This window comes from Tinamus guttatus, unplaced genomic scaffold (assembly GCF_059628265.1).
Source record: "Tinamus guttatus ecotype Peru unplaced genomic scaffold, ASM5962826v1 Tinamus_guttatus_pri_ptg000169l, whole genome shotgun sequence".
NCBI classification, from domain to species: Eukaryota; Metazoa; Chordata; class Aves; order Tinamiformes; family Tinamidae; genus Tinamus; species Tinamus guttatus.
Genome location: NW_028288703.1, coordinates 2,877,166 through 2,897,384, shown reverse-complemented (window position 1 = coordinate 2,897,384; position 20,219 = coordinate 2,877,166). Strand labels below are relative to the sequence as shown.

Here is a 20,219-nt window from a genome sequence, read left to right as displayed (position 1 = left end):
AGTGCCTTTCTGCTCTTTCTGCTACTTAGGTTGGCTTTTTGGTACTACTAGTTTGTGTAAATTACTGGTCCCTTATGTTTCTTTTTTCTTTTTTTTTTTTTTTTTTTTCTCCATCCATCAGGTACGAAAGCATGTTCTCAAAATTAAGTTATTGTTCAAGATTTACAGTTTGACCTTTAGATGCTAAGCACATAATTGCATTTTTTTTCTTTGAATGTTTTTTATGACTGCATGAAGACAGTATTGTTGGTTAATACTAGAGCCATTAGGCTATAGGAAATAGTATTTTAACCTCTAATAATACACACGGAGCTATATATTAGTAGCCATAATTACCAAGCTAACAAACTTTGCCAGTTTTACAGCTACATGTGATTCCATACTTATTTTACAACCCCCGGTGAGGTCTTGTGTGGTTGCCTAGTGTCTGAACAGATTGATTGCATTAAATTCTGTGAATATGCTTGAAATCCAAAAAAGCTGCTCTCGCTTTGTGGTTTCACAATGATGCTGAGTAATGGCAAGGGATATTGAAATGATGCAATGTTGTTATGTGACCTTTTACAAGTGCAAGACTCCCCATAGCACAATTTGCAGACCTCAGGATTCTTCTCAAAGAACCATCTTGGAGACTGGCTTTGAGAAGAATAGAAGCTGAAGATAAGCACTAATATTTTATTGGAAGCCCTGGTGCAGGAGACGTGGGCATTCCAGGTGGTAGTTTTTCTGTACTGCTTTGCCAATTTTGTTTTTCCAGCTAATCCTTGACAGCATTGTTTTCATCCCAATACCATTTCCACTTACAAAACAGCCAACAACTTTGTTTTGTTCATCAGTGTCTTTTAAACCAGTCCATCCTGTCTGGATATGATGCTTGATATATACAGTTTTAAAGGATCTGCCTGAATTATACAATTATTCAAGAAAGCAGGAAAACCTCAGAACCTTTTCAGAACTATTGGCTGCTTGTACATTTGAAGCAAGATGTGCATGTCAGTTTATGTAAAAAATAAAAATAATTTTAAAAAAGGCAAGCTGCCTCAGAATGGAAGGGTGTTAAAATAATGAAGCCAGAAAAAATGATGAAGCCAGGAACGATGACAGGGCTGTCTAAAACATCAAGTTAAAATATGTAGGATTCCTAGAAAAGATTATAAATTGAGATCCAGCAAGTTGGCTGCATATTTTTTATCATTATAAATATCCTATTTATAATCTCTTTTGCATCTCCGCATATTATTAATGTAAATTTTATTTTTCATTAGATATTAATAAAGTAGGTAGTATGACTCAGACCATCATTATCTTGTGTGCAGTGCTAATAAAAGATGATTTAAAAATAGCTCTCCTTTTTGTTTTGGAGCAAATTCATTCTCCATGCTCTTTTTCCCACAGAGAGGAAAAAAACATGTTTGTTCATTTTTCACTTTACCCCAAGCAGGGTGTAATCCAGTCTCTTGGAAATTCCTGTGAGATGGGGCAAAATGCTTTAAATCTGCTTGCAAAGACTCAAAGAAGATGAACCAATGTAATGTTTCCTTTTCAATCTAGGGAGGATCTGATCGACAAAAAAATTGAAAGTGCCGTTTCTTGCTTGCAGTCTGTCATTGAGCTCGGACGAGTAATTCGAGATAGAAAAACCATACCAGTAAAGGTTAGAACTCCTTAACACCACTTCCCAAGACCTTGTGAATGTGCAATAGCTGTGTAACTTTGGGATAAGTCTGGAAAAAAGCTCCTGTTTTCTATTGCAAGCAGAAAACAGCCTCTTTCCTTTCTCTTCCATCCCCAGTATCCTCTGAAAGAAGTAGTTGTTATCCACCAGGATCCAGAGGCTCTGGAAAACATCAGGTCTTTGGAGAAATACATCCTTGAGGTAAGAACATAGTGAAGATGGCACATTATCTATGCAAGTCAGGTACCCTTAGAAGACAAGCAAACAAAAGTCTGTAACCTTCCCTATTGTCTTTATTAATAACTCACTAAGTAAAATTAATTAAAATTTATAATGGAAGGGGTGTGAATGAGAATTATGTGCAGAAATAATGGTGAATGGGCGATGATTTTAAAGTAGTCACTTGTAGTACTAAAAGATAATTAATCTTTCAAAGTGACCATTTGTTAACAACTGAAGACTTTGTTAATAACTGAGAGGTCATTTGAAGTGTTTTTGTCCTTATCGAGAAAAAAGAACATTTTCTGAATGAAAATAAGACAATATTAACTATATGTTTGTCAAAAACAGATAAATTGTGAAACACCTAATCTCTTTTAAAGGGCATTAAAAAATGATCACTTGACTCTAAGCAGAGGAGTTGATTTTTGAGAACTCAAGTAAGGGAGAGAAGGGAACAATTTTTGCAAGTGTTGTTTAGGAAATAACATGTCAACTGGATAAGATCTTAGTCTTTTACTCTCTTTAATGTTTACCCATTAGAGAAATGCAGCCTGCCCTACTTTCAAATCTTTCTCAGCATAAAAGTGCTGCCATTCAAAAGAAAAGTAGCCCTTCTTATTTTCTGAGCTGACTTTCTGTAAACTGATTCAGCGTTCAGCTTTTAGTCAGTCTTTTAAAAATTGGTAGTATTTTAAGTGAGATGAAAAAGGAGTTTGTTTATAAACAAGTTAATTTAATTTATTTATATGTTATAAATCTTTTAAAACTGCAGTACCATCTTGAGGAAGTTGTGTTATGAACATGAAGCCTGTTTTGATTGCTTTAAAATGCTGTTTTTTCTTGGACAAATTTCATTACAAGTACCAGAGCTTTTTTTTCTTTCACATCTGTGATGTACAAGAGGACATCAAACAGTGGTGGAAAAAGGGAACAGTGTTTTAACTACAGTAACAAATATAATAGATGAGCCTGGTGTAAATCCTTAATAAGGGTAGGGCAGAAGCTATGTTAGCCTTTCAATTTTTTATAGTTTTTGGTGCTTTCAAAACATCTTGTAAATCAATGGTTGTTAGTAGTCAAATCTGTCATTTGACTATGGCGTTTGAAATCATGGCCTCTGTATAATTTTCAAGACGCTCCAATGTTTCAGGATGTACCACTGTTGCTTGTGGAGCTGGGCCAAGACTTGCAATGCTGCAGCTGTCAGTCAGTTCTGCAGCACGTTGATGTGACTCTCCGCATCCTTCCAGTGGCTCTGTAAACATTAAGAGCCCCCAGCTCCGGGCAGTGTGACGGACGGAGCCTGTGGGATCGCAGGGGACGGCACTCCGCGCACGTGCTGAGTTTGAGAGTAGAGGGGCTCTGTGCCCATGGCCAGCGCTGGGGTTCAGTGTTACGCAGGTTGCAGGCGATAAACCAAAATGATGTTTCTTTCTGTTACTCATAATGTGCAGTACATTTGCTGTTCAGACAGCATGAAGCATAGGAGTTTGCTGTGTGTTTTCAAGTTTGGCATTGTATGATGGTCAGGGTGAAGGTTATTTATTTGTTTTTAATGATGAATTCTAGTGTTCTTAGGTGATGAGGAATGTTTTGTAACTCAGAGCATCAGAAGCAGCCTTAGTGGTTTAGACTAATGGCTCACCTAGCAGCACACGCTGTGTCCTGCAACAGCAGAGCCTGTTCAGGGAGGGTGTGAGGGCCTGGCTGCTCCTTGCAGTACAGTTCTCTCACAGCTGGCTGTCTGCAGTGACTGCACTCAAAGGTGTTCAAGGGCAAGTCCTTGCCTGCTCCCTGTAATACATTTTTGTGTGCCTGTTATCGTGAGTTTGATTAATTCCTTTTGAACTTGCTGATATGCACTCTCTGCCTCTTGCGGCACTAGCTTCCAAGGAAACTATTTGGGTATCTGTTTTTAAACCAATGTCCTACTGCTTTCACTGCACGCTCCCTAGTTTGGAGTGTATTTAGGGAATTTGGTGGACATTCTTTGCCCACTGCCTTCATAACTTTCCAAACCTCAAACATATTCCCCTACAACCTTCTGCTCACTAAAGAGCATCAACATTTCTGGTCTCCTCTGCTATATCACCGGCTCTTCTATAGCACGGCTGAGTTCACCTTCAATTACGGGGAGAAAAGCAGCATGCGTTGCTGAGATAGGGGTACACCCAGGTTTTGAGGTAGTGGCAAGATGAGGCCTAGGACTCTGGTGAAGATAGTGAAGGGCTTAACCTTGTTTGGCTGCCGCCACAAATTGAATTATCTTCTCAATTCTGGCACGGTGCAGCACGGAATGAGGCTTGTGTTGTATGGGAATCTGACTTGAGTTGGGAGCCAATAACTGTTTACTGATGAATGAGAAATCTTGACCTAAAGGCTGAAGATCAGAATGGGATGTTCTTTTAAAGAAAATTGAAGTGCTGGTTTAGTCTGTGTTGACAAATTACTGTTCATTAGGGCAACCGTATAGAAAACTAGCAGCTTGAGTGTTTTGACTACCCTTTCTTGTACTCTCCAACAGTTGTCACTGTGATGGCTGTTCTTCAGCTTTGTTATTTTTTATTGGTATGTTTACATAGGAGCTTAATGTACGTCAAGTGACATTATCCACTGATAAAGATAAATACGGAATCCGGCTGAGAGCAGAACCGGATCACATGGTGCTCGGGAAGCGTTTGAAAGGTGCCTTTAAGCTGGTCATGGCTGCAATCAAGGAGCTGAAGAGTGAGCAGCTGGAGAAATTCCAGGAGACGGGTAGGTGGTGGCACAAACCACCAAGTGATGGCAATGGTGACCTGACGAAGAGCCAAAGGATTTGGAATCTATAAGAAGAATTCTGTAATTATTCTTAATTTGTGTATGTTAAGCATTTATGGAAACAGATGCAAAATTACTTTTCCATGGACTTCAGGGAACTTGAAGCCTATTTCCCATTTGCCATCCCAATTAAATTTGATGTTAATGAGAATAGAAGAAAAAGGGTTGGTTTCTTTCTTTCTTTTGTAGTTTTCTCAGCAGTAGAATGAAAGTGATCAGATATTGTATACTTCCTCTGTTCTGTTGAGGCACTCTCATAAGTACAAAATGGAATAAAAAATAAGAAGTTCCCTAAGACTAAGTCAAATTCAAACTGAGTATACCTGTGACAGTTTCTGTTCTAGAGGTGTTTTTTCAGTTGCAGTGTTGTGTGGTTGAGGGCATCAATTTTCTAGGTATATCTGTTTGTTAGCTGCTAGAACATAACATTTTGACTTGAATTCAATATGCAGGTTATTTTTATATTTTACTCAGTTTCATTCTGTTGCTTGTGGGTGTATAGCAAATCTGAATTTGGAATAGTTTGGTGTTTCTTACCGGTGTTTAATTGCTGTTTAGCTGTATTGCACATGTAGTGTGTTCCCTATATTTGAAGTTTGTTTCTTGTTTTATGCTTCTTTGGAAAAGTATTTGCGTGTTTGTATAAAGGAAGTTCATCACTTGTTATTTTGCAGGCACCATTGTTGTGGAAGGACATGAGTTGCATGCGGAAGATCTTCGTCTCATGTATACTTTTGATCAGGTTGCTGGAGGATCTGCCCAGTTTGAGGCACATTCTGATGCTCAGGTATTTTACTGGTTGTTTCTCATGTTTTAAGGGAAGTATTTTACTAGAAGCAAAATGAAAACTTCGAAGTGGAAGCTGGGGTAGTTTTCTTTGGTCTTTAAAGACCAAAGAGCAAATATGGTAAGCAAATATGATAAGCCTATCTTTTAGATTTTTGAGTAGTTAAAGCACTCTCTTGCTGTCTTCAATATGACCTAACAAAGTGATTCTATTAAAAACATAACTGTGCCTGGGAGTGAATTAATACGGGCTAATTTAAATTTGTCATCTGTTCAACTGTCTTTTGTCCATTACCTCAGGTTTTAGTTCTGCTAGATGTTACCCCGGACCAGTCGATGGTGGATGAAGGAGTTGCCCGGGAAGTGATTAATCGAATTCAGAAGCTTCGCAAAAAGGTTAGGAAACAATGGAAAAAAACTTTATTTTTAGTGAGTTTTTGGACAATATGTGCAGGGAACTAACCTTAACTGAAACGTGAGACTCTATATCATTTATTCTCATGTGTGGCATTCTGATCTGACATAAATGGCTATTTTCATTATAAACTTCTGTTTTCTTAAGTAGCTAGAGTTGGACCATGAGCTTATGTCATGATTCGACATCATCCATAGTGAATTAACTTTTTTTTTTTTGATGTTTCTTTTGTGCCAAGAACCTCATATTTTCTTTCCGTCCTCATAAGAGTGGTTCAGTCTCAGTTAACCAGCTCTCATGCATGCCTTTCCTCCTGCCAGGTATTATGTTCTGCCTCATTTTCTGTGTGTGGTATCAGCTGGGTTGGTGAGCACACAGACATCTGAACCTATGGCTCTAAAAGCAGCAAACTTCTATGAGGCATTTCTGGCACCACTTGTATGTCAACATTAATGATTTGACTCTTAAGTTTCTCTCATCATGTGTATGAGTGATGCTATTTTATGTTTATGCTAAGGCACCTTGAAGCATTGTAACTTCCTTCTCTCTAAACCAGAACGAGCTGCACTGGGTATCTGCACTTTGCGCCAGTGAAGCAGGGAGGTGATGACAGTTTTGCTGCTCGGTTAACTTGTTGACCGTGATAGGCCAGAACTTGCATCTTATACTTGCCAGAGCTCTTTGTAGTATGTAGAGACAATTTCCTTGGGCCTTGATTTTGGGAAAAGATTTTTTTTTTTTTTAAAACAGTAAAGACTGCATAAATCTTCAGTAAGAGCATGTATAAAAAATTACAAACTCATATCAATACTTGATAGAATAAAAACAGGAAGGTAAATTATGTAATCGCCTGGATGAGAGTGTACCTACGTTACTGGATGAATTAAATTTACTTCTGTGGTGACAGTCAAAATTTATTCTAATTTAAAAAAAAGTCAGAACACAGTTTTCAGTCTTGGCTATTTATTTATTAACTTATGTTGCTAAAATGCATTTATTCTGTTGTTCTTTCTTTCCTGTTCCTGGTAGCTAAGTGTACAAGGCGGGGCGGGGGGAAACAGGTGCTTCATGTGCAATAATAATCGCTGAGATGACATTTGTATAATCAGTATTTTTAGCAGATATGGAAAATAGTTATCTCTGTGCAGTTATTTTGACTTTTTTATCCTTGTAGCCGTTTTCTTGCTAAAGAAGTATTCTGATTTAATTCAGTACCAATAAGTGTACCTTTCAGATTATGACTTTTCTGAAATATTTGTCAGTATATGAGATAAGTAGTATGAAAACAAGAAAAATCTGGTGACCATCTTCAAAAGTGCCATCAAACTATCTTGAAGACTGTCTTATGTTGAGCAGTTCTTCAATAATGGCCAGAACTGAGGGGTTAATTTTGAGCTAAGAGATTATGAAAATTTTGTTTAAAAAAAAGAGTTTGACTGACTTTCAGTTCTTTAGGGGGGTGAGTTGATAATGAATTTGAAACATCCTCAATACAGTCAGTTTTTCTGTCAATGCCTTTTCAAAAAAAAAACTTGTAACATTTGAAGCCTCTCTTGCTTGTCTGGCAGAGGAATCATCTGTTCTAGCATTCGTATGGAGGCTTGTAACAAATGTCTGGTTCATGTCTTTCTGAGATTCAAAAAAAGCCTGGCAAGTATCTTTCTTGGACTTTGTCTGAGCAGGTTCATCTTATTGTCATTACTAATACTTTTGGTCTGTCCCTCAGCGAAATCTGGTTCCTACAGATGAGATTACCGTGTACTACAGATCGAATCCGGAAGGTGACTACTTGGACACTGTTATTAAGGAGCACACAGATTTCATTTTTGCAACAGTGAAGGCTGCCCTGAAGCCGTACCCAGTGCCTACCTCAAAAGAAGTTCTCATCCAGGAGACAACACAAGTAAGAAAGGGAAATCATTGATTGTATGTTTCATTTTGTCGTCTGCTTTTAACTGAGCAAGACACTTGAATTACAGAAAATGTGTATGCCAGTAATTTATTCATGGGAATATTATCAAATTTATGGTTTTCCATGTTCATCTTTTTGGTTTAAAAAGAAAATAGTTGGGCTCTGTGTCTGTTGTCTTCGTAAGTGAAGACTTAAGGGTGCCAAAATTTTGGTGGCGTTTGGGGACATTGACACAAGCAGTCCCTATCTAAGTTTGAGAGCTTGGATGTTTTTTTGTACTTGATTTGATCCTCTCTTGGACTGCAAAAATAAAGTTGCTTTAGTTTCTATACTTTAATGTACTTCTGTGTTAGAAAAGTTGTTTGATATTTTTTTTAAGCTTGCCTTTTCCTGTATTTCTAAAATTCAATCTTTCGTAATGCTACAGTTTTTTCCCAGATTTTACAGATACCCTTTCAGCACTTTATTTGAATCGTTTTGGTTTTCTTTGGCTGTTCTGATGTTTCGGCAATACTTTTGCCTTCATTTTACATAAACTTGACATATTCAAAAGGCACTTCTATCAGAATCATGGATGAAATGGACTCTCCCCACTAAATGACATGCTAAACCAGGAAGTAATTTGCCAATCTGAATTGCAGAATGGCTTGCCTGGGAATAGCTGAAAAGAAAAGATAGGTGCCACCCATTTTGCTAACAAGTATGTGTAAGGAAATATTTTAAACTTTCTAATGGAGTACAAATTTGATACAAACTGTGCGTGTTTGACCTTTTCCGAGACTAATATTTCACTTGGTGATAATCACATGAGAGAAAAACCTTACATAAAAGTGGAGAACATTATGCTTGAAGGATTGGAGCCAAAATTTTGTTTTTTCTTCTCAGTACTTATCTGAGTGATTGTGAAGAGTATAAACCTAGATGATGCTGGTGGACAGTTTGATGTCAGTGTTAATTCTGCATTAGAATGTAGAACAGCTGGAAAAAAATGAAATTAATGTGGATGAAATCATGTACTTAAGTGATTATCTACAGATGGTTGGGAAAATGAAAGAAGACATTAATTTAAAATGGTTTCTGTAACGTGATTATTTGTCCTTGTTTTTTATTTTTCTTGATTTTTGATTTAAATATATAAATATACAAATATAAACATGTATAACTATATATATTTATACATAAATAAACTATTTGTATGTATATAAATACAAAAGTGCCCAACACACATACGTGTATGCGTGCATATATATATATATTTTTTTAGAGGCAGGAAGTCAGACTTTTTTCCCCTTAGTGCCATACAATGTTGTGAACTTTCCCTAGTGCAGTACCGGGAAAATGCTTGTGTTTATAGCCTGATGCTGACCTAGTTGCATAGTGTATTGAACTGAATGCTCACTGCCTTTTTCTGTGAATACTTTCATATATATGCAAATATGGTTTTCTACCTCTCCTCTGTTTTGAAAACTTAATTAATCAGAATCTAGTGAACAAAATCATTTCGTGCAAAGGTAAGAGATGAGTTGGTTGCGTTTGTTTTAAATGATGCTGTCTGTGTAGTAAGCTCTTCCCCGGACAGATGGTGCTAGTTATTACTGACGTAATTGGTAGCAGTTGTCTGGCTGTCCGCAAACCCAGACATGGGCTCAGGTCGTGGAATTATGAGCTAGTCAGTGACAGGAGCTGTGTGGCTCAGGCCAGGGACTTGCACAAAGGTACGATTTCAGACCGGGCTTTTGCAAATAATGAATAAGTTTATAGTTTAATGTCACAGAGCTCATATGCCTCTGCTGTGTTAGGCAGATATTTAGGATGTAAAATAGAGGTGGCAGATGGAATCAGATCACTGAGGTTTTGGTGCAATTTTCAAGTCTTCCCCTCACTTAGGGGACTGCAGAGATTTAGTGCCGAGGACAGATGTTTGGCTCTGCGTGCTCTGCTCTGATGCAGCTCTCCTGTCACATCAGTGCCAGCTAATACAAACATCTGAAATGAAAAAGCCCTTCTGGAGAAGTCCTTTTGGTGCAGAAATTAGCCATTTGTGGTTCATTAAGCATAGATGCGGTTAGGAACAATTCACTTGTAGCCTGGTGCATCAGACCGGGCGACCGCTCGTCCCCTTCCCTGATCGGCCTCCCAGCTGCAGATGCGCTTCGGTGCTGGCAGCCCTGGCACAAACGCTCTGAACGTGGGGATTGAAGCCGGATTGTGCTCGGGCTCGCTGCGCCGAGGCGGCGCGAGGAGCAGCGTTCACAAGGGAAATGCTTTATGGATGGTGGAGATGTAAAAGCAGGCACAAGATCCAAGTGTGCAATTCCAGCTTGCAGAATCTTTGCACCAAAATTCTGAAAACAATCAAAAGGAAGAAGAGGTCATGGTGATGCTAATACACCTGAACACTGAGGGGAAAACTTTGTCTTGTGGAAATAATTTGAATGTGGTCGGGCTGTATCAATATCTTCATGTGAGTTATTAATCAATGTCATTTAGTAATCAATATCCTCATGCAATTTATTTCAGGAAGGCATTTGGGTTATTTTTAAATAAGAATATTTAAGTAATCAGTGTTTTCCTTAATATTTTTTAGCTGAAAGGATCAGAACTAGAAATAACACTGGTCAGAGGTGGTTTGTGTCACTCTGCTGGTCCAGCCTGCGCCTATGTCAACCTTAAAGTTTGCGTTAACGGAGCAGAGCAAGGTAGGGATGTCATTTTTGGTTTGTCAGTGGTCATCTAGAAATAAGACTTTTCACAAAATTCAGCCATGAAGAATGGAGTCAAGAGATTTCTTGAAAGATGTATGAGCTCCTGTCCAGTAATAGCTTTAAATAGCTCTTTGTAATACATCCATAAAAAAGCAAGAATACATGTTTTCGAGTGCAGACCTGATGAAAATATTGTGTGTGCACTTCTGTTATTTTCCTATATGCCCTCAAAGGGGTTTTGATGTGTATATTTATATATATACTTATGCATTCATCTACGTAGAGTGTATATATGGGGAAAATTTCTAGTATGTAGTGTAATGCTTTCTGGGAATGCTTTTTTGTAAGGGGAAAAAACAAGTGCTGTTTACTGTATAAAACTAAATAGCTAAAGGAGAAAATCTAATTACTTTTTTGAAAACTCAAAAATACTTTCCTTAACTGACCGCAATGATATTCTTAAGTGTATTACATGGTTGTGTTTTACATTAAAAGAAGACGAACATAAATGCACTCTAGCAAGATACTTTTCTAGATGTATTTGCAGTTTGAATGTCAAAAGAAGCATGTTTTGTTTAATATGACTGCAAAGCTATTTACCCAGTTATAGTGAAGTTACCTAAATAATTATGCTTGTGATCTTAGTGCAGTCTGCCATTTTTAAATTGATGCAATACTGGATAATTAACTAAATAAAGTAGTTCAGTGACATAGTAATTTGAGAGCTTTGTTAACAAAACAATTATTATTTCCATTATGCTTAATCTGCAATAATAAGTTTGCTATTTTGCTGTTTTATTCCCTCTTTCCCTTTCCTACTACAGAAATTTCTGGAAATATGTCATATCACCAGTTTTATTTTAACTTAAGTTACTGAAAGTCATTAGAACAACCTGTTAGAAAAACTCAGACATTGCTTTCATGTTGTGTGGTAATTTCTTAATTTTGGTTTTAGATGGCGTTTTGCTGCTGGAGAATCCAAAAGGAGATAATACCTTGAACTTCCCTAGGCTTGTAGATGCCGTGTCCTGTATTTTTGGTCTTCAGAATTCAAAACTGACAATTTTTAATGGAAAAACAGGTAAGTGGGGTATGTTAATAAAAATTGAAAGTCCTTTTAGCAGTAGGTATGAGTTAGGTAATTTAGTGTATATATATTTTTTCTATAGGTATACAAAATTGCCAAGAAAATAGATAAGAAAATACTTTATTTTCTAGTACATGGTTTATTAGAATGTGTTTATAGCCACATAGAAATGTTTTCAAAAGCGGCTGATAAAGGATGCTATCTTCTCTTATTTTATTTCCATCTCAGATCAAGCTGTGTCCTGTTGAGAACTGAACAATTTCAAAAAGCATTTCTACTAGTTCCTGGCCATACTATTTATTAATGGCAAGTTGCCATCAGCTTCTGCATGATTTTTGTTTTTCCTAATGCATCATTGGGCAGGGTAAGAAGTTAAAATTGTATGCAAGCAGATTCCTCTGTGGAAAGCAAAAAATTTTGTTTTTCACTGTAGAGAAGTTTGAGAATTTCTGCAATTCTTCCATTTAGGAAAATCTATCAGAATATTTTTGTGGCATGAGTTTGTGTTCTGCTAATAAATGAAAACATGAACTATGTTCCATGAGTTATATATAGAGTCATAATTTGGGTTCATTACAAAGATAAAATAGCTGATTCAAGAGAAGCAAAATGTTATGAAAAATGCTGCAATTAGTGACCAAGAGACCTTAGCAGCAAGCTGGCTTGCTTTCTTCAAGATGGAGATTCTGGTTTATTATTACATTACATATAATATTCTGATATATTAGCAAAAATGACATCTTAAAAAGCAGTATATTAAGAACAAGATTACCCTAGTAATCAAATGACTTAATGAATACAAAAAGTAGTGACCATGCCATGATGTGACTTCAGAGCTGTTTCAGCAGTGATCATTTTTTGTTGTTAGGGTTATTTACAGGTCCATTTTGAAGCTCAAATATTGTTTGCCTGTTTCCATATATTCTAGTCTAAAATGAGCAACAAAAGCAAAGTGTAAAATAGTGCCAAAAATGGAGTTTTGTGGCTATAGAAGCCTTTGTTAGTGTATTTTCAAAGAAATGTTTCTGAAGCAATATTTAGAAGGGTGGTTACCTTTATTGTTGGGTGTCTGTGCTGGGATGGCTACAGAGCTACCAAGGAGCACCAGTCCATGCCCCTTTATGGTGTGATAGGGGGATTTTTGTTTTTTTTTTGTTTGTGACTTTTCTTTGGTTGTTGGAGGATTTTGTTTTATTTTAAACTTCCTAGCTATATAATGTAGGGAGCTACTAGCAGAGCATTTCCTAACCTGAGACGGAATGAGCGCGGAGACCAAGGAAGGGCCCCCTCAGGCAGGGTAAAGGCAAAGAACGACCCGTGCCTGGTTAGCTTTAAGTGTTGATGGGTGAAAGACAGGAAACCACACTAAGAAAAATAAGACCGTTTGCAAGATAGGCAGTGCTGTAATAGGATGTTATTACAGGAGAAAGGTGACAGATAGCAGATGGTTTATTAACCTATTGGTGAATAAATAAAGTTGTGACTTAGTGAAATTGTATTTGTTGATGTATGCCTTGCAGTTTTCAGGGCAAGGAGTCTCTTACAAGAAGTGAAGCTGTGAATCATTTAGTGTTAAAGAAAGGGGGGAGGAGGCAACTCCCCCCCCTCACCAATCTTCTTTTTATTTTATTTTCTCTTTAACTTTTAGCTGACTCATTTTTAAAATTCTATTCTTAGTACTGTTTTAGTATTATATATTGGATTTTTCAAAGGCCATGAGGCTGCCAGGTACCTTAGGAGAGTATTACCATTTAGAAAGTCTCAGCTGCAATGAGAACTGACTTTAAAAGTGGTTTTAATATTGATGAGCGCTCATAATATCTGCTGCTTTTCAAGTGTATCATATACAGGGGGAAAAAATGGTACATACTGGTTATATGTGAACTGTGAGCAGGGCTGCTTTAAAGAGGTGCTCGGAAAAGCTGCTGCTGCCTCCCTTTCCATATGAGGAAATCTGGTTGGTGTGCTAGTTGCTGTGCTAATTTTTCTTTTATTGCTTTCTTGTAAATGGAACTGGCAGAGCCCTTAGCCCCGCGCGCAGCCGCTCATGTCACTGGGGTGTTCAGGGAGCTGCAAGGAGCAGTCCTAGACTCTCCAGGCTGGAAAACTGCATTTGAGGTACAACAGTGAAGCTCCACCCCCTCCTCCTGCCTTCTTTTTTTCTTTTTAGCTTTGCAATTTAAAAAAAGTTGCTCTTTAAATGCTAGCATTTTTGTGCTGTTCCAGATAAAACACCTGGACATTTTATAACTTATTTCTTAATATGTAGACACTGCAAAAACTGGAAAAATGGGTGTGTGTTTATGGATGTTTTGTTTTTAGCAGCTCGTATAATTCATTTTTGGAAAGCAATCTAAGGGTAGATATGGGAACCTTTCATCCTATCTTAGGCATTGCACTTTACCATCTGTGGGACTTGGCAAATTTTGAGCTTGTAGTCTGATACTTCTCATCCCTTTGTTTTACTTATTTATTTTTTTACTTATTTTTAAAAAATGTTCTTGGAAGAAGGGAGCACTGTTTCTATCCCTCAAAATCAGTCCTTGTGAACGTATGGAAAATAAGCTTTCCAAGGCTTAGCCTCAGCAACCTGCATGCTAGTAGTACTGATGGGTAATGAAGACCTGTTAGAAGGACATGACAGATGTGCCTGCTCCATCTGCCCAGCAAGTACATTATTCTTGCAAGAAATTAAATTTATTAATTCTTCCTGGGCTTGGTATTTGGAGTTCTTTAGCAGCTGCAGTGGCAGAGGGTGATGTTCATTCTCTGTGTCTTTAATTAGCTTGTGTTCTTTTGGTGCTACCGGCGGGGATTTGTTTTTTGTTTTTACCTCTGTGGTAGATGGGGCAGCTGTTCACGTACTTAGCACAGAATGAAACTTTACATGCTTTATTTTATTGCAGAAGCCTTACTAATGTCTGGTCTGGCTGCTTTCAGGGCTTAGTGTAGCACCTTTAAAATCCTTTGAGTCAGGATCCTGTTTTGATCATCTCTTCCACTGTTTTCTCAATACGTGTGGCTGGAGACCTCTACAGAATCATCAGCTAGCATTGACATTAAGCAGTAATAAATCCTAACACTGAGCACTTTACTCAGGATTTGTCCAGCTATTGATTTTGTATTTATTGCCTCCTGGAGTTCACCCAAGCAAAGTCCCTGATGTTGCATGGTAACAAACATCCAGTGGTGCTTCAGCTAATTAAGTTAGGATGGAGGGAAAGATTTGAGGCCTTGATCTAATGAGAGAGAAAGGCTTGGCCTAAGTGAATGATTTCTAGGTTATTTTAATTCATCAAATTGTTTTTATTAACTTTTTTAATTAAATAAGTAATCTATTTGCATAAATATGAGTTTGTAGTTTTGCGTTGACATTAGAACAGATTTCCACATCTGGTCAAGTACCCTGCAGTATTAAAAAAAACAAAGTATTTCTGCCCAAATTCCATTTTCCAAAACAGAGAAATGTACTTTCTTGAGAAAAGAATGCCAAAGAGGGAGGCACTTCCACAGTGAAACGGGTAGTTGGAAAGACTCCTCCCAGCTCATGGCACGAGAGCTGGATGTGAGTGCCCCTGTTCTGGCCTGACTGCTCCCATTTTCTTTTCCAGAACTGATAAGCACAACTGACCTGCTCAGTCTCAGCGGAAAGACTCTCCACGTGACAGCGGGGCCAGCGCCGGCGCTGCCCGGCTCCCCCGGCGCTCTCCTCTGCCAGTATATCAACTTGCAGCTGCTGAATGCGCAGCCACAAGGTGTGTAGGGCTCAAACCACTTCTCGCTTGCACAATGCCCTTCTGGCTTAAGTTTTGGGCCCTCTTGCTTGCTGATGGAGATAGGTGTGTGTATTTTTCATTGGTAGGGGATGACTTTTTTTCTTTTGTGATAGAGAAAGAATAGCTGGTCTGAGATAAGGAATGGCATTTAAACCTGAGCCCTTGAACATTGTTTTTCTGCTTTGGGCCATCAGATCTCTTATGCAGCTTATTCAAAAAGGCTCTGTCTAAAAGTGGTGGGAAAATGAAGAGGACAGTTGAGGAGAAGCAAGTTCTTCTCAGGGAGATTATAAACAGCCTGTGAATCACAAGTCAAGGTTATTTAAAAGCCAAGAGAGACATATTATTAACTTGATCTGAAGTTATAGATATGAGTGTATAAATCTATTTCACAGCTGCTAATCTCCTAATTTTTACTGTGAAACCTCTCATTGGAAAAGATAAAAATATTGTGCCAGCCCAAGCTCTGTTATGCATCTGTTCCAGGCTGTTATTCCGTGGGCAACTTGCTGAAGCTGCTGAGAAGCTAGCTGGACTTATTTATTTATTTATTTAATGATGTAGTTATTGGTGTTCGTATGAGTTTCTTCAGGTAATAGTGGTTTATGTGTTCTGTGGAAAAATTTCACATCTTCCATTGGCATTTTCCAGATCATTCGCTTGACTGTTGTATGGAATGCTGGAAGATTTTCTTTTATTAGTCAAGTTGTTAATAAGTATTTATATTTCTGGACTGATAATTCATGGATTTATTTAATGAATAATTATCTCTAAGTAGTTAGGTATGGTTGATTAATGAACAAGTCCTAGATTTTAATTTACTAAGAACAAATAAAGCTGCTATTTGCCAATAGTAATACAGCTGTTTATTTTGTTAGAATGTCAGAAAGGAACAGTGGGAACTCTTCTAATGGAAAACCCTGTTGGTCAGAATGGATTAACATATCAAGGTCTTCTACATGAAACGGCAAAAGTTTTTGGACTCAGAAGCAGGAGGCTAAAGTTGTTCCTAGATGAAGCACAAACACAGGGTAAGCACAGACTTTTGCTTTGCTTTTTGTAATGTCTGAGAATGCTTGGAAGTTTTTATTGAGAAGCAGCTCCCTAATTCTTTGCCTAAGGTTTAATTTATTAAGTAAATGCATGATATTTTTGTTGGTTTCATATTTTGCCTGATAATATTTTGTTTACTTAATAGAATCCTTTATGCATATGCATCTATGCTTTCAAAGTTTTAATATATTTTCCTCAGGTGACCTTGTCTGTAGATCCGTAAGTATAATTTCCAGAAAATTTGTTACAGCCACAGAATACAGCCCCACAAAATTTAATATAACCACACATATCAAGAGATATGAAATTGGAATGAGTGGTGCAAGGTGGGGATGAGATAACCAAGACCAGTTCTCAAAAAGATTCTTCCTTTTGTAATTGAAAGGTCAGTGAGCAGTGTAAATACTGGTTACTTCCTGATATGACTAATGGTTTCCTAGAAATAAGTGAGTTTAAACAGTGAATATTTTAAGAACCTCCTCAAATTGTTCCTGTAACAACCATGTTGTTGAAGACACATGCACTTGCACTCTAGGTTTTTTGGAGAAAGGGCATGGAGGCAAAACAGTATCAGGTTCTATCCCAGAGCTGTGTAGCTCAGCCCTCCTAGGGTATGACAGCTGCACTGCCTGCAGAGTCCCCGGGAAGCAGAAAGCTTCACCCTGTAGTCAGATATATCCCTACAGAATGAAAATATTCTGAAAACATAGTCTGAAGATGAGGCTTAAAAAGAAGCATTTGTGATGCGTAAGAAAGATAAAAGCTAAAGATCTAGCCTCACAATAAGTGACATGCTCAATGATGTCAACAAATAAAGAGAAGTATAGAGAAACTGAGTATAGCGTTTTTAAGCTACAAAAAGTATAAGAACAAAATATACTAATCACATTTCATAACCTCATAAACAAAAAAGTGTGTGTGCAAAACCTTGCTGAAATTATGTGATTGTATTATACTTGTTCATTTTTGGTTTTTTAATCATAGTTACAGAGCAAAAGGAACTATTCCCCAATCCACCCTTTCTTCCCTTTGTAATATAGGAAAAATGATCTGTAAATAAATGCCAAAGTGATGAGCATCACCCATTCATAAGATTGATAAGATTTATTTGGTGCAAATCTTCCTTTGGAGAAGTTAACACAGAAAAGAGAATGTTTTGACATTAGGTTGGTAAATCAGCCTTCCAATTTAAAAGTAATAGTGATTGTTGCCTTAACTACTGTTGAAAATATTAACTCTATGTAATTTGGAGGTTTGGTTTTTGAAGTTTTGCATTTTATTGTGATTTCACGTATCTGTAACTGCAGAGGGCAATAGTAAAGTCTCAAAATTCCTAAACAAAAGAAAGAAAAGGCATTCAGACCAAATTTGTGAAATTAACACATCAAAATAAGTTTTCTACATACTGAGATTATCTTTTCTTGGAGAAGAAAAGATAATGAGGGTATAAAACTTAACTGTTGATTTGGATTAGGCCTGCAGTTATTTACCTCTGGAGCTTGATAAACAACTGCTCAAAACAGGGTGCTACACTGGAAGAGGACTCTTAAAACCCTATTAGCAGGATCCATAAGGCTGCTTAATCATTTAATTAATAGATCAACTTTAAAATTTCATGCAGACTGTATTTGCTGTCCCTAAAAATGAAGCATCTTTCAAAGCAAGATGGGGACATGCACATCAGAAGGACATACATACTTTTGCATGGGAACAGAGCCCCTTGCTGACGTTTTCAGAATCAACTTTCAGTCTGGACACTGTACTGTGGAAAACTAAGCTGCTTTGCCATTACCTCCGTGGAGGCATTTCACAAATGTACCCCCTCCGTGCGCAGCTTCTTCATTTCTGTGAGCTGGAGGGGAGGCCCCTGAGCCCAGCGTGGATGTCGGTGCTGGGAGGCCAAGCGCTGGGCACAGCAAAGCACCTGACACCTCTCAGTGTTATTAATCTTTCATTTGTACTAACAAGTGCCAGAGTTTTAGATTATCTTTTATTTGCTTTCGCTGTTTACATGGATTTTAGTGCGCAGAGTAACACAGTAAACCTCTGATATCCTTTTGCTTTGCTTTCAGTGGAAGTATTAATGGTTACCGCACTGACGTTGCTTAAGAAAGAGACTTCAGGTGCATTTGGTACTCAGATTGGTTTTGAATTGGAAGGTTGCAGCAAAAATAAGCTGCTCTGGCATTGGTGGGATTTGCCACAGCCCGAGGGCGGTGGGAAAGCATCTAAGGGCTGGGAACGAGCGCTTGGCAGGAAAGAGGCCTCCTGTTAATAGCCTTGGTAGTGGCGACCTTGGTAGTTGTTGGGCTTCTCTTCTGTAGCTGCAAGGCAGGATTACTGTGTGATTGTGTTTAATAAGTAGTTGGAAACTGACTCAGAATTATGGATATATGTTACATTTCTAAAAGGTTTGTTGATGAGATTTTATTGATCCAGACTATGTACAAAGCTATAAAAAAGGAAATTAGGAATTCATCCACTGTGGTGTGAAAGTCTTGAGGCATACTTGACAGGATGGCAGCATTAATTTCTCTGCCAAGCAATTATAAAGTATAAAACTCAAGTTAATATATGCATTTTTCTTATACTCCTTTATCAACTTGTTGCCCTGGCTTCTGTCAGGGGCAGGAGAGGGACAGAGGAGACAGCTCGTTGGTCTGTCCATTGCGGCCGTTCCCACATGGTATTTGTGAAGACCTCTGCTTTTCAGTGCCTTGTGTTGGATTATTAATATTGACATTGTTGCATTACAAAATAATTCTGTGAACTGAATGTCACTCCATATGGATGTGAAGCTGGGAGCTGAAATGTTCTTTGAAAACTTGGGCATCTTAACCTCCAGCAGTATTTTAAACTCTTGCAGTAGGAAGCCCAACATGTGGTGACTTTTCCTTTAGTGCACTGTGTTTTAATATGTGGGAACTGGAGCTCAACATTTCAAGGAAACTGGTAGAACTGCCTGGATAAAGAAATAGATGTATTGATAGCTCTAATATATAAGAAAGTACTAGCTATGTCTCTTGTTTTTCTTTTGTTTCAGAGATTACAAAGGACATCTCAATGAAGATCCTGAATATGAAGACTGTATATGTCTGTGTTATACCCACCACAGCTGAATGCTAAGGATGCCATTTTTACGATTAAGACCATGTAGACTTTTTTCCACAGAAATGAAACCGAATTGAATTAGTATGCTTTCAAATTAACATCCTAGTTGTGTATCGTACTTCTAACATCTCGCATTGAACACGGGATGTTTTCTACCAGTGCATGTGTAATATGCTGCTCTTTGGTTTCAAATACAATGTATTTTCATGATGTTATGATACTGTAAAAGCTGTTCAGAGTCATGTCCGAGCTCCTTAACGCTAGTTATCTATGCAGTAATTTACCTGGCTGAAATGAGACTAGTACCTCAGTGACGCTGTTCTCTGCCTGCGTGTTACGCAGGGAGCATCTTTGCTTTTCTAAACGGTGGGTTATGTGCAAGGCTCTATCATACGTACACTATGTTACAAAAGCTTTGAAAATTATTAAAGGGTTCCCAGCTTTGTTCATTCATGCTAGGTGGGTTTTCCTAAAGTGTGTGGTGGTTGATTTAAGATATTTCCAAATTCCAACAGTTTGAACAATAAATTTGCTTTTTCTCCAAAGTCTCGTTTCCCTGAATTTGGAGTACTTTCGTTTCTTTGCTTTCTAGGGATGACACATAACACCTCATATGGGTTGAAGAAAGCGTAGAGGAAACTTGAAATCTGAGGAGTA

At 37.8% G+C, this 20,219-nt stretch overlaps 1 protein-coding gene across 1 annotated transcript in view; it reads left to right on the top strand.

Moving 5' to 3' along the window:
- The window catches only part of IARS1 (isoleucyl-tRNA synthetase 1), a 75,387-nt gene extending 55,280 nt beyond the window's left edge, over positions 1 to 20,107 (top strand). Inside the window, exons 24-34 of the mRNA XM_010217312.2 lie at positions 1,552 to 1,654; positions 1,793 to 1,876; positions 4,480 to 4,654; positions 5,392 to 5,504; positions 5,804 to 5,899; positions 7,645 to 7,821; positions 10,418 to 10,529; positions 11,491 to 11,616; positions 15,234 to 15,377; positions 16,277 to 16,429; positions 19,495 to 20,107. Coding sequence (XP_010215614.2) covers positions 1,552 to 1,654; positions 1,793 to 1,876; positions 4,480 to 4,654; positions 5,392 to 5,504; positions 5,804 to 5,899; positions 7,645 to 7,821; positions 10,418 to 10,529; positions 11,491 to 11,616; positions 15,234 to 15,377; positions 16,277 to 16,429; positions 19,495 to 19,577 — 1,366 coding nt within the window. The 3' untranslated portion in view covers positions 19,578 to 20,107. The remainder of the gene's footprint in view (positions 1 to 1,551; positions 1,655 to 1,792; positions 1,877 to 4,479; positions 4,655 to 5,391; positions 5,505 to 5,803; positions 5,900 to 7,644; positions 7,822 to 10,417; positions 10,530 to 11,490; positions 11,617 to 15,233; positions 15,378 to 16,276; positions 16,430 to 19,494) is intronic.
- Positions 20,108 to 20,219: the final 112 nt, after the last annotated feature.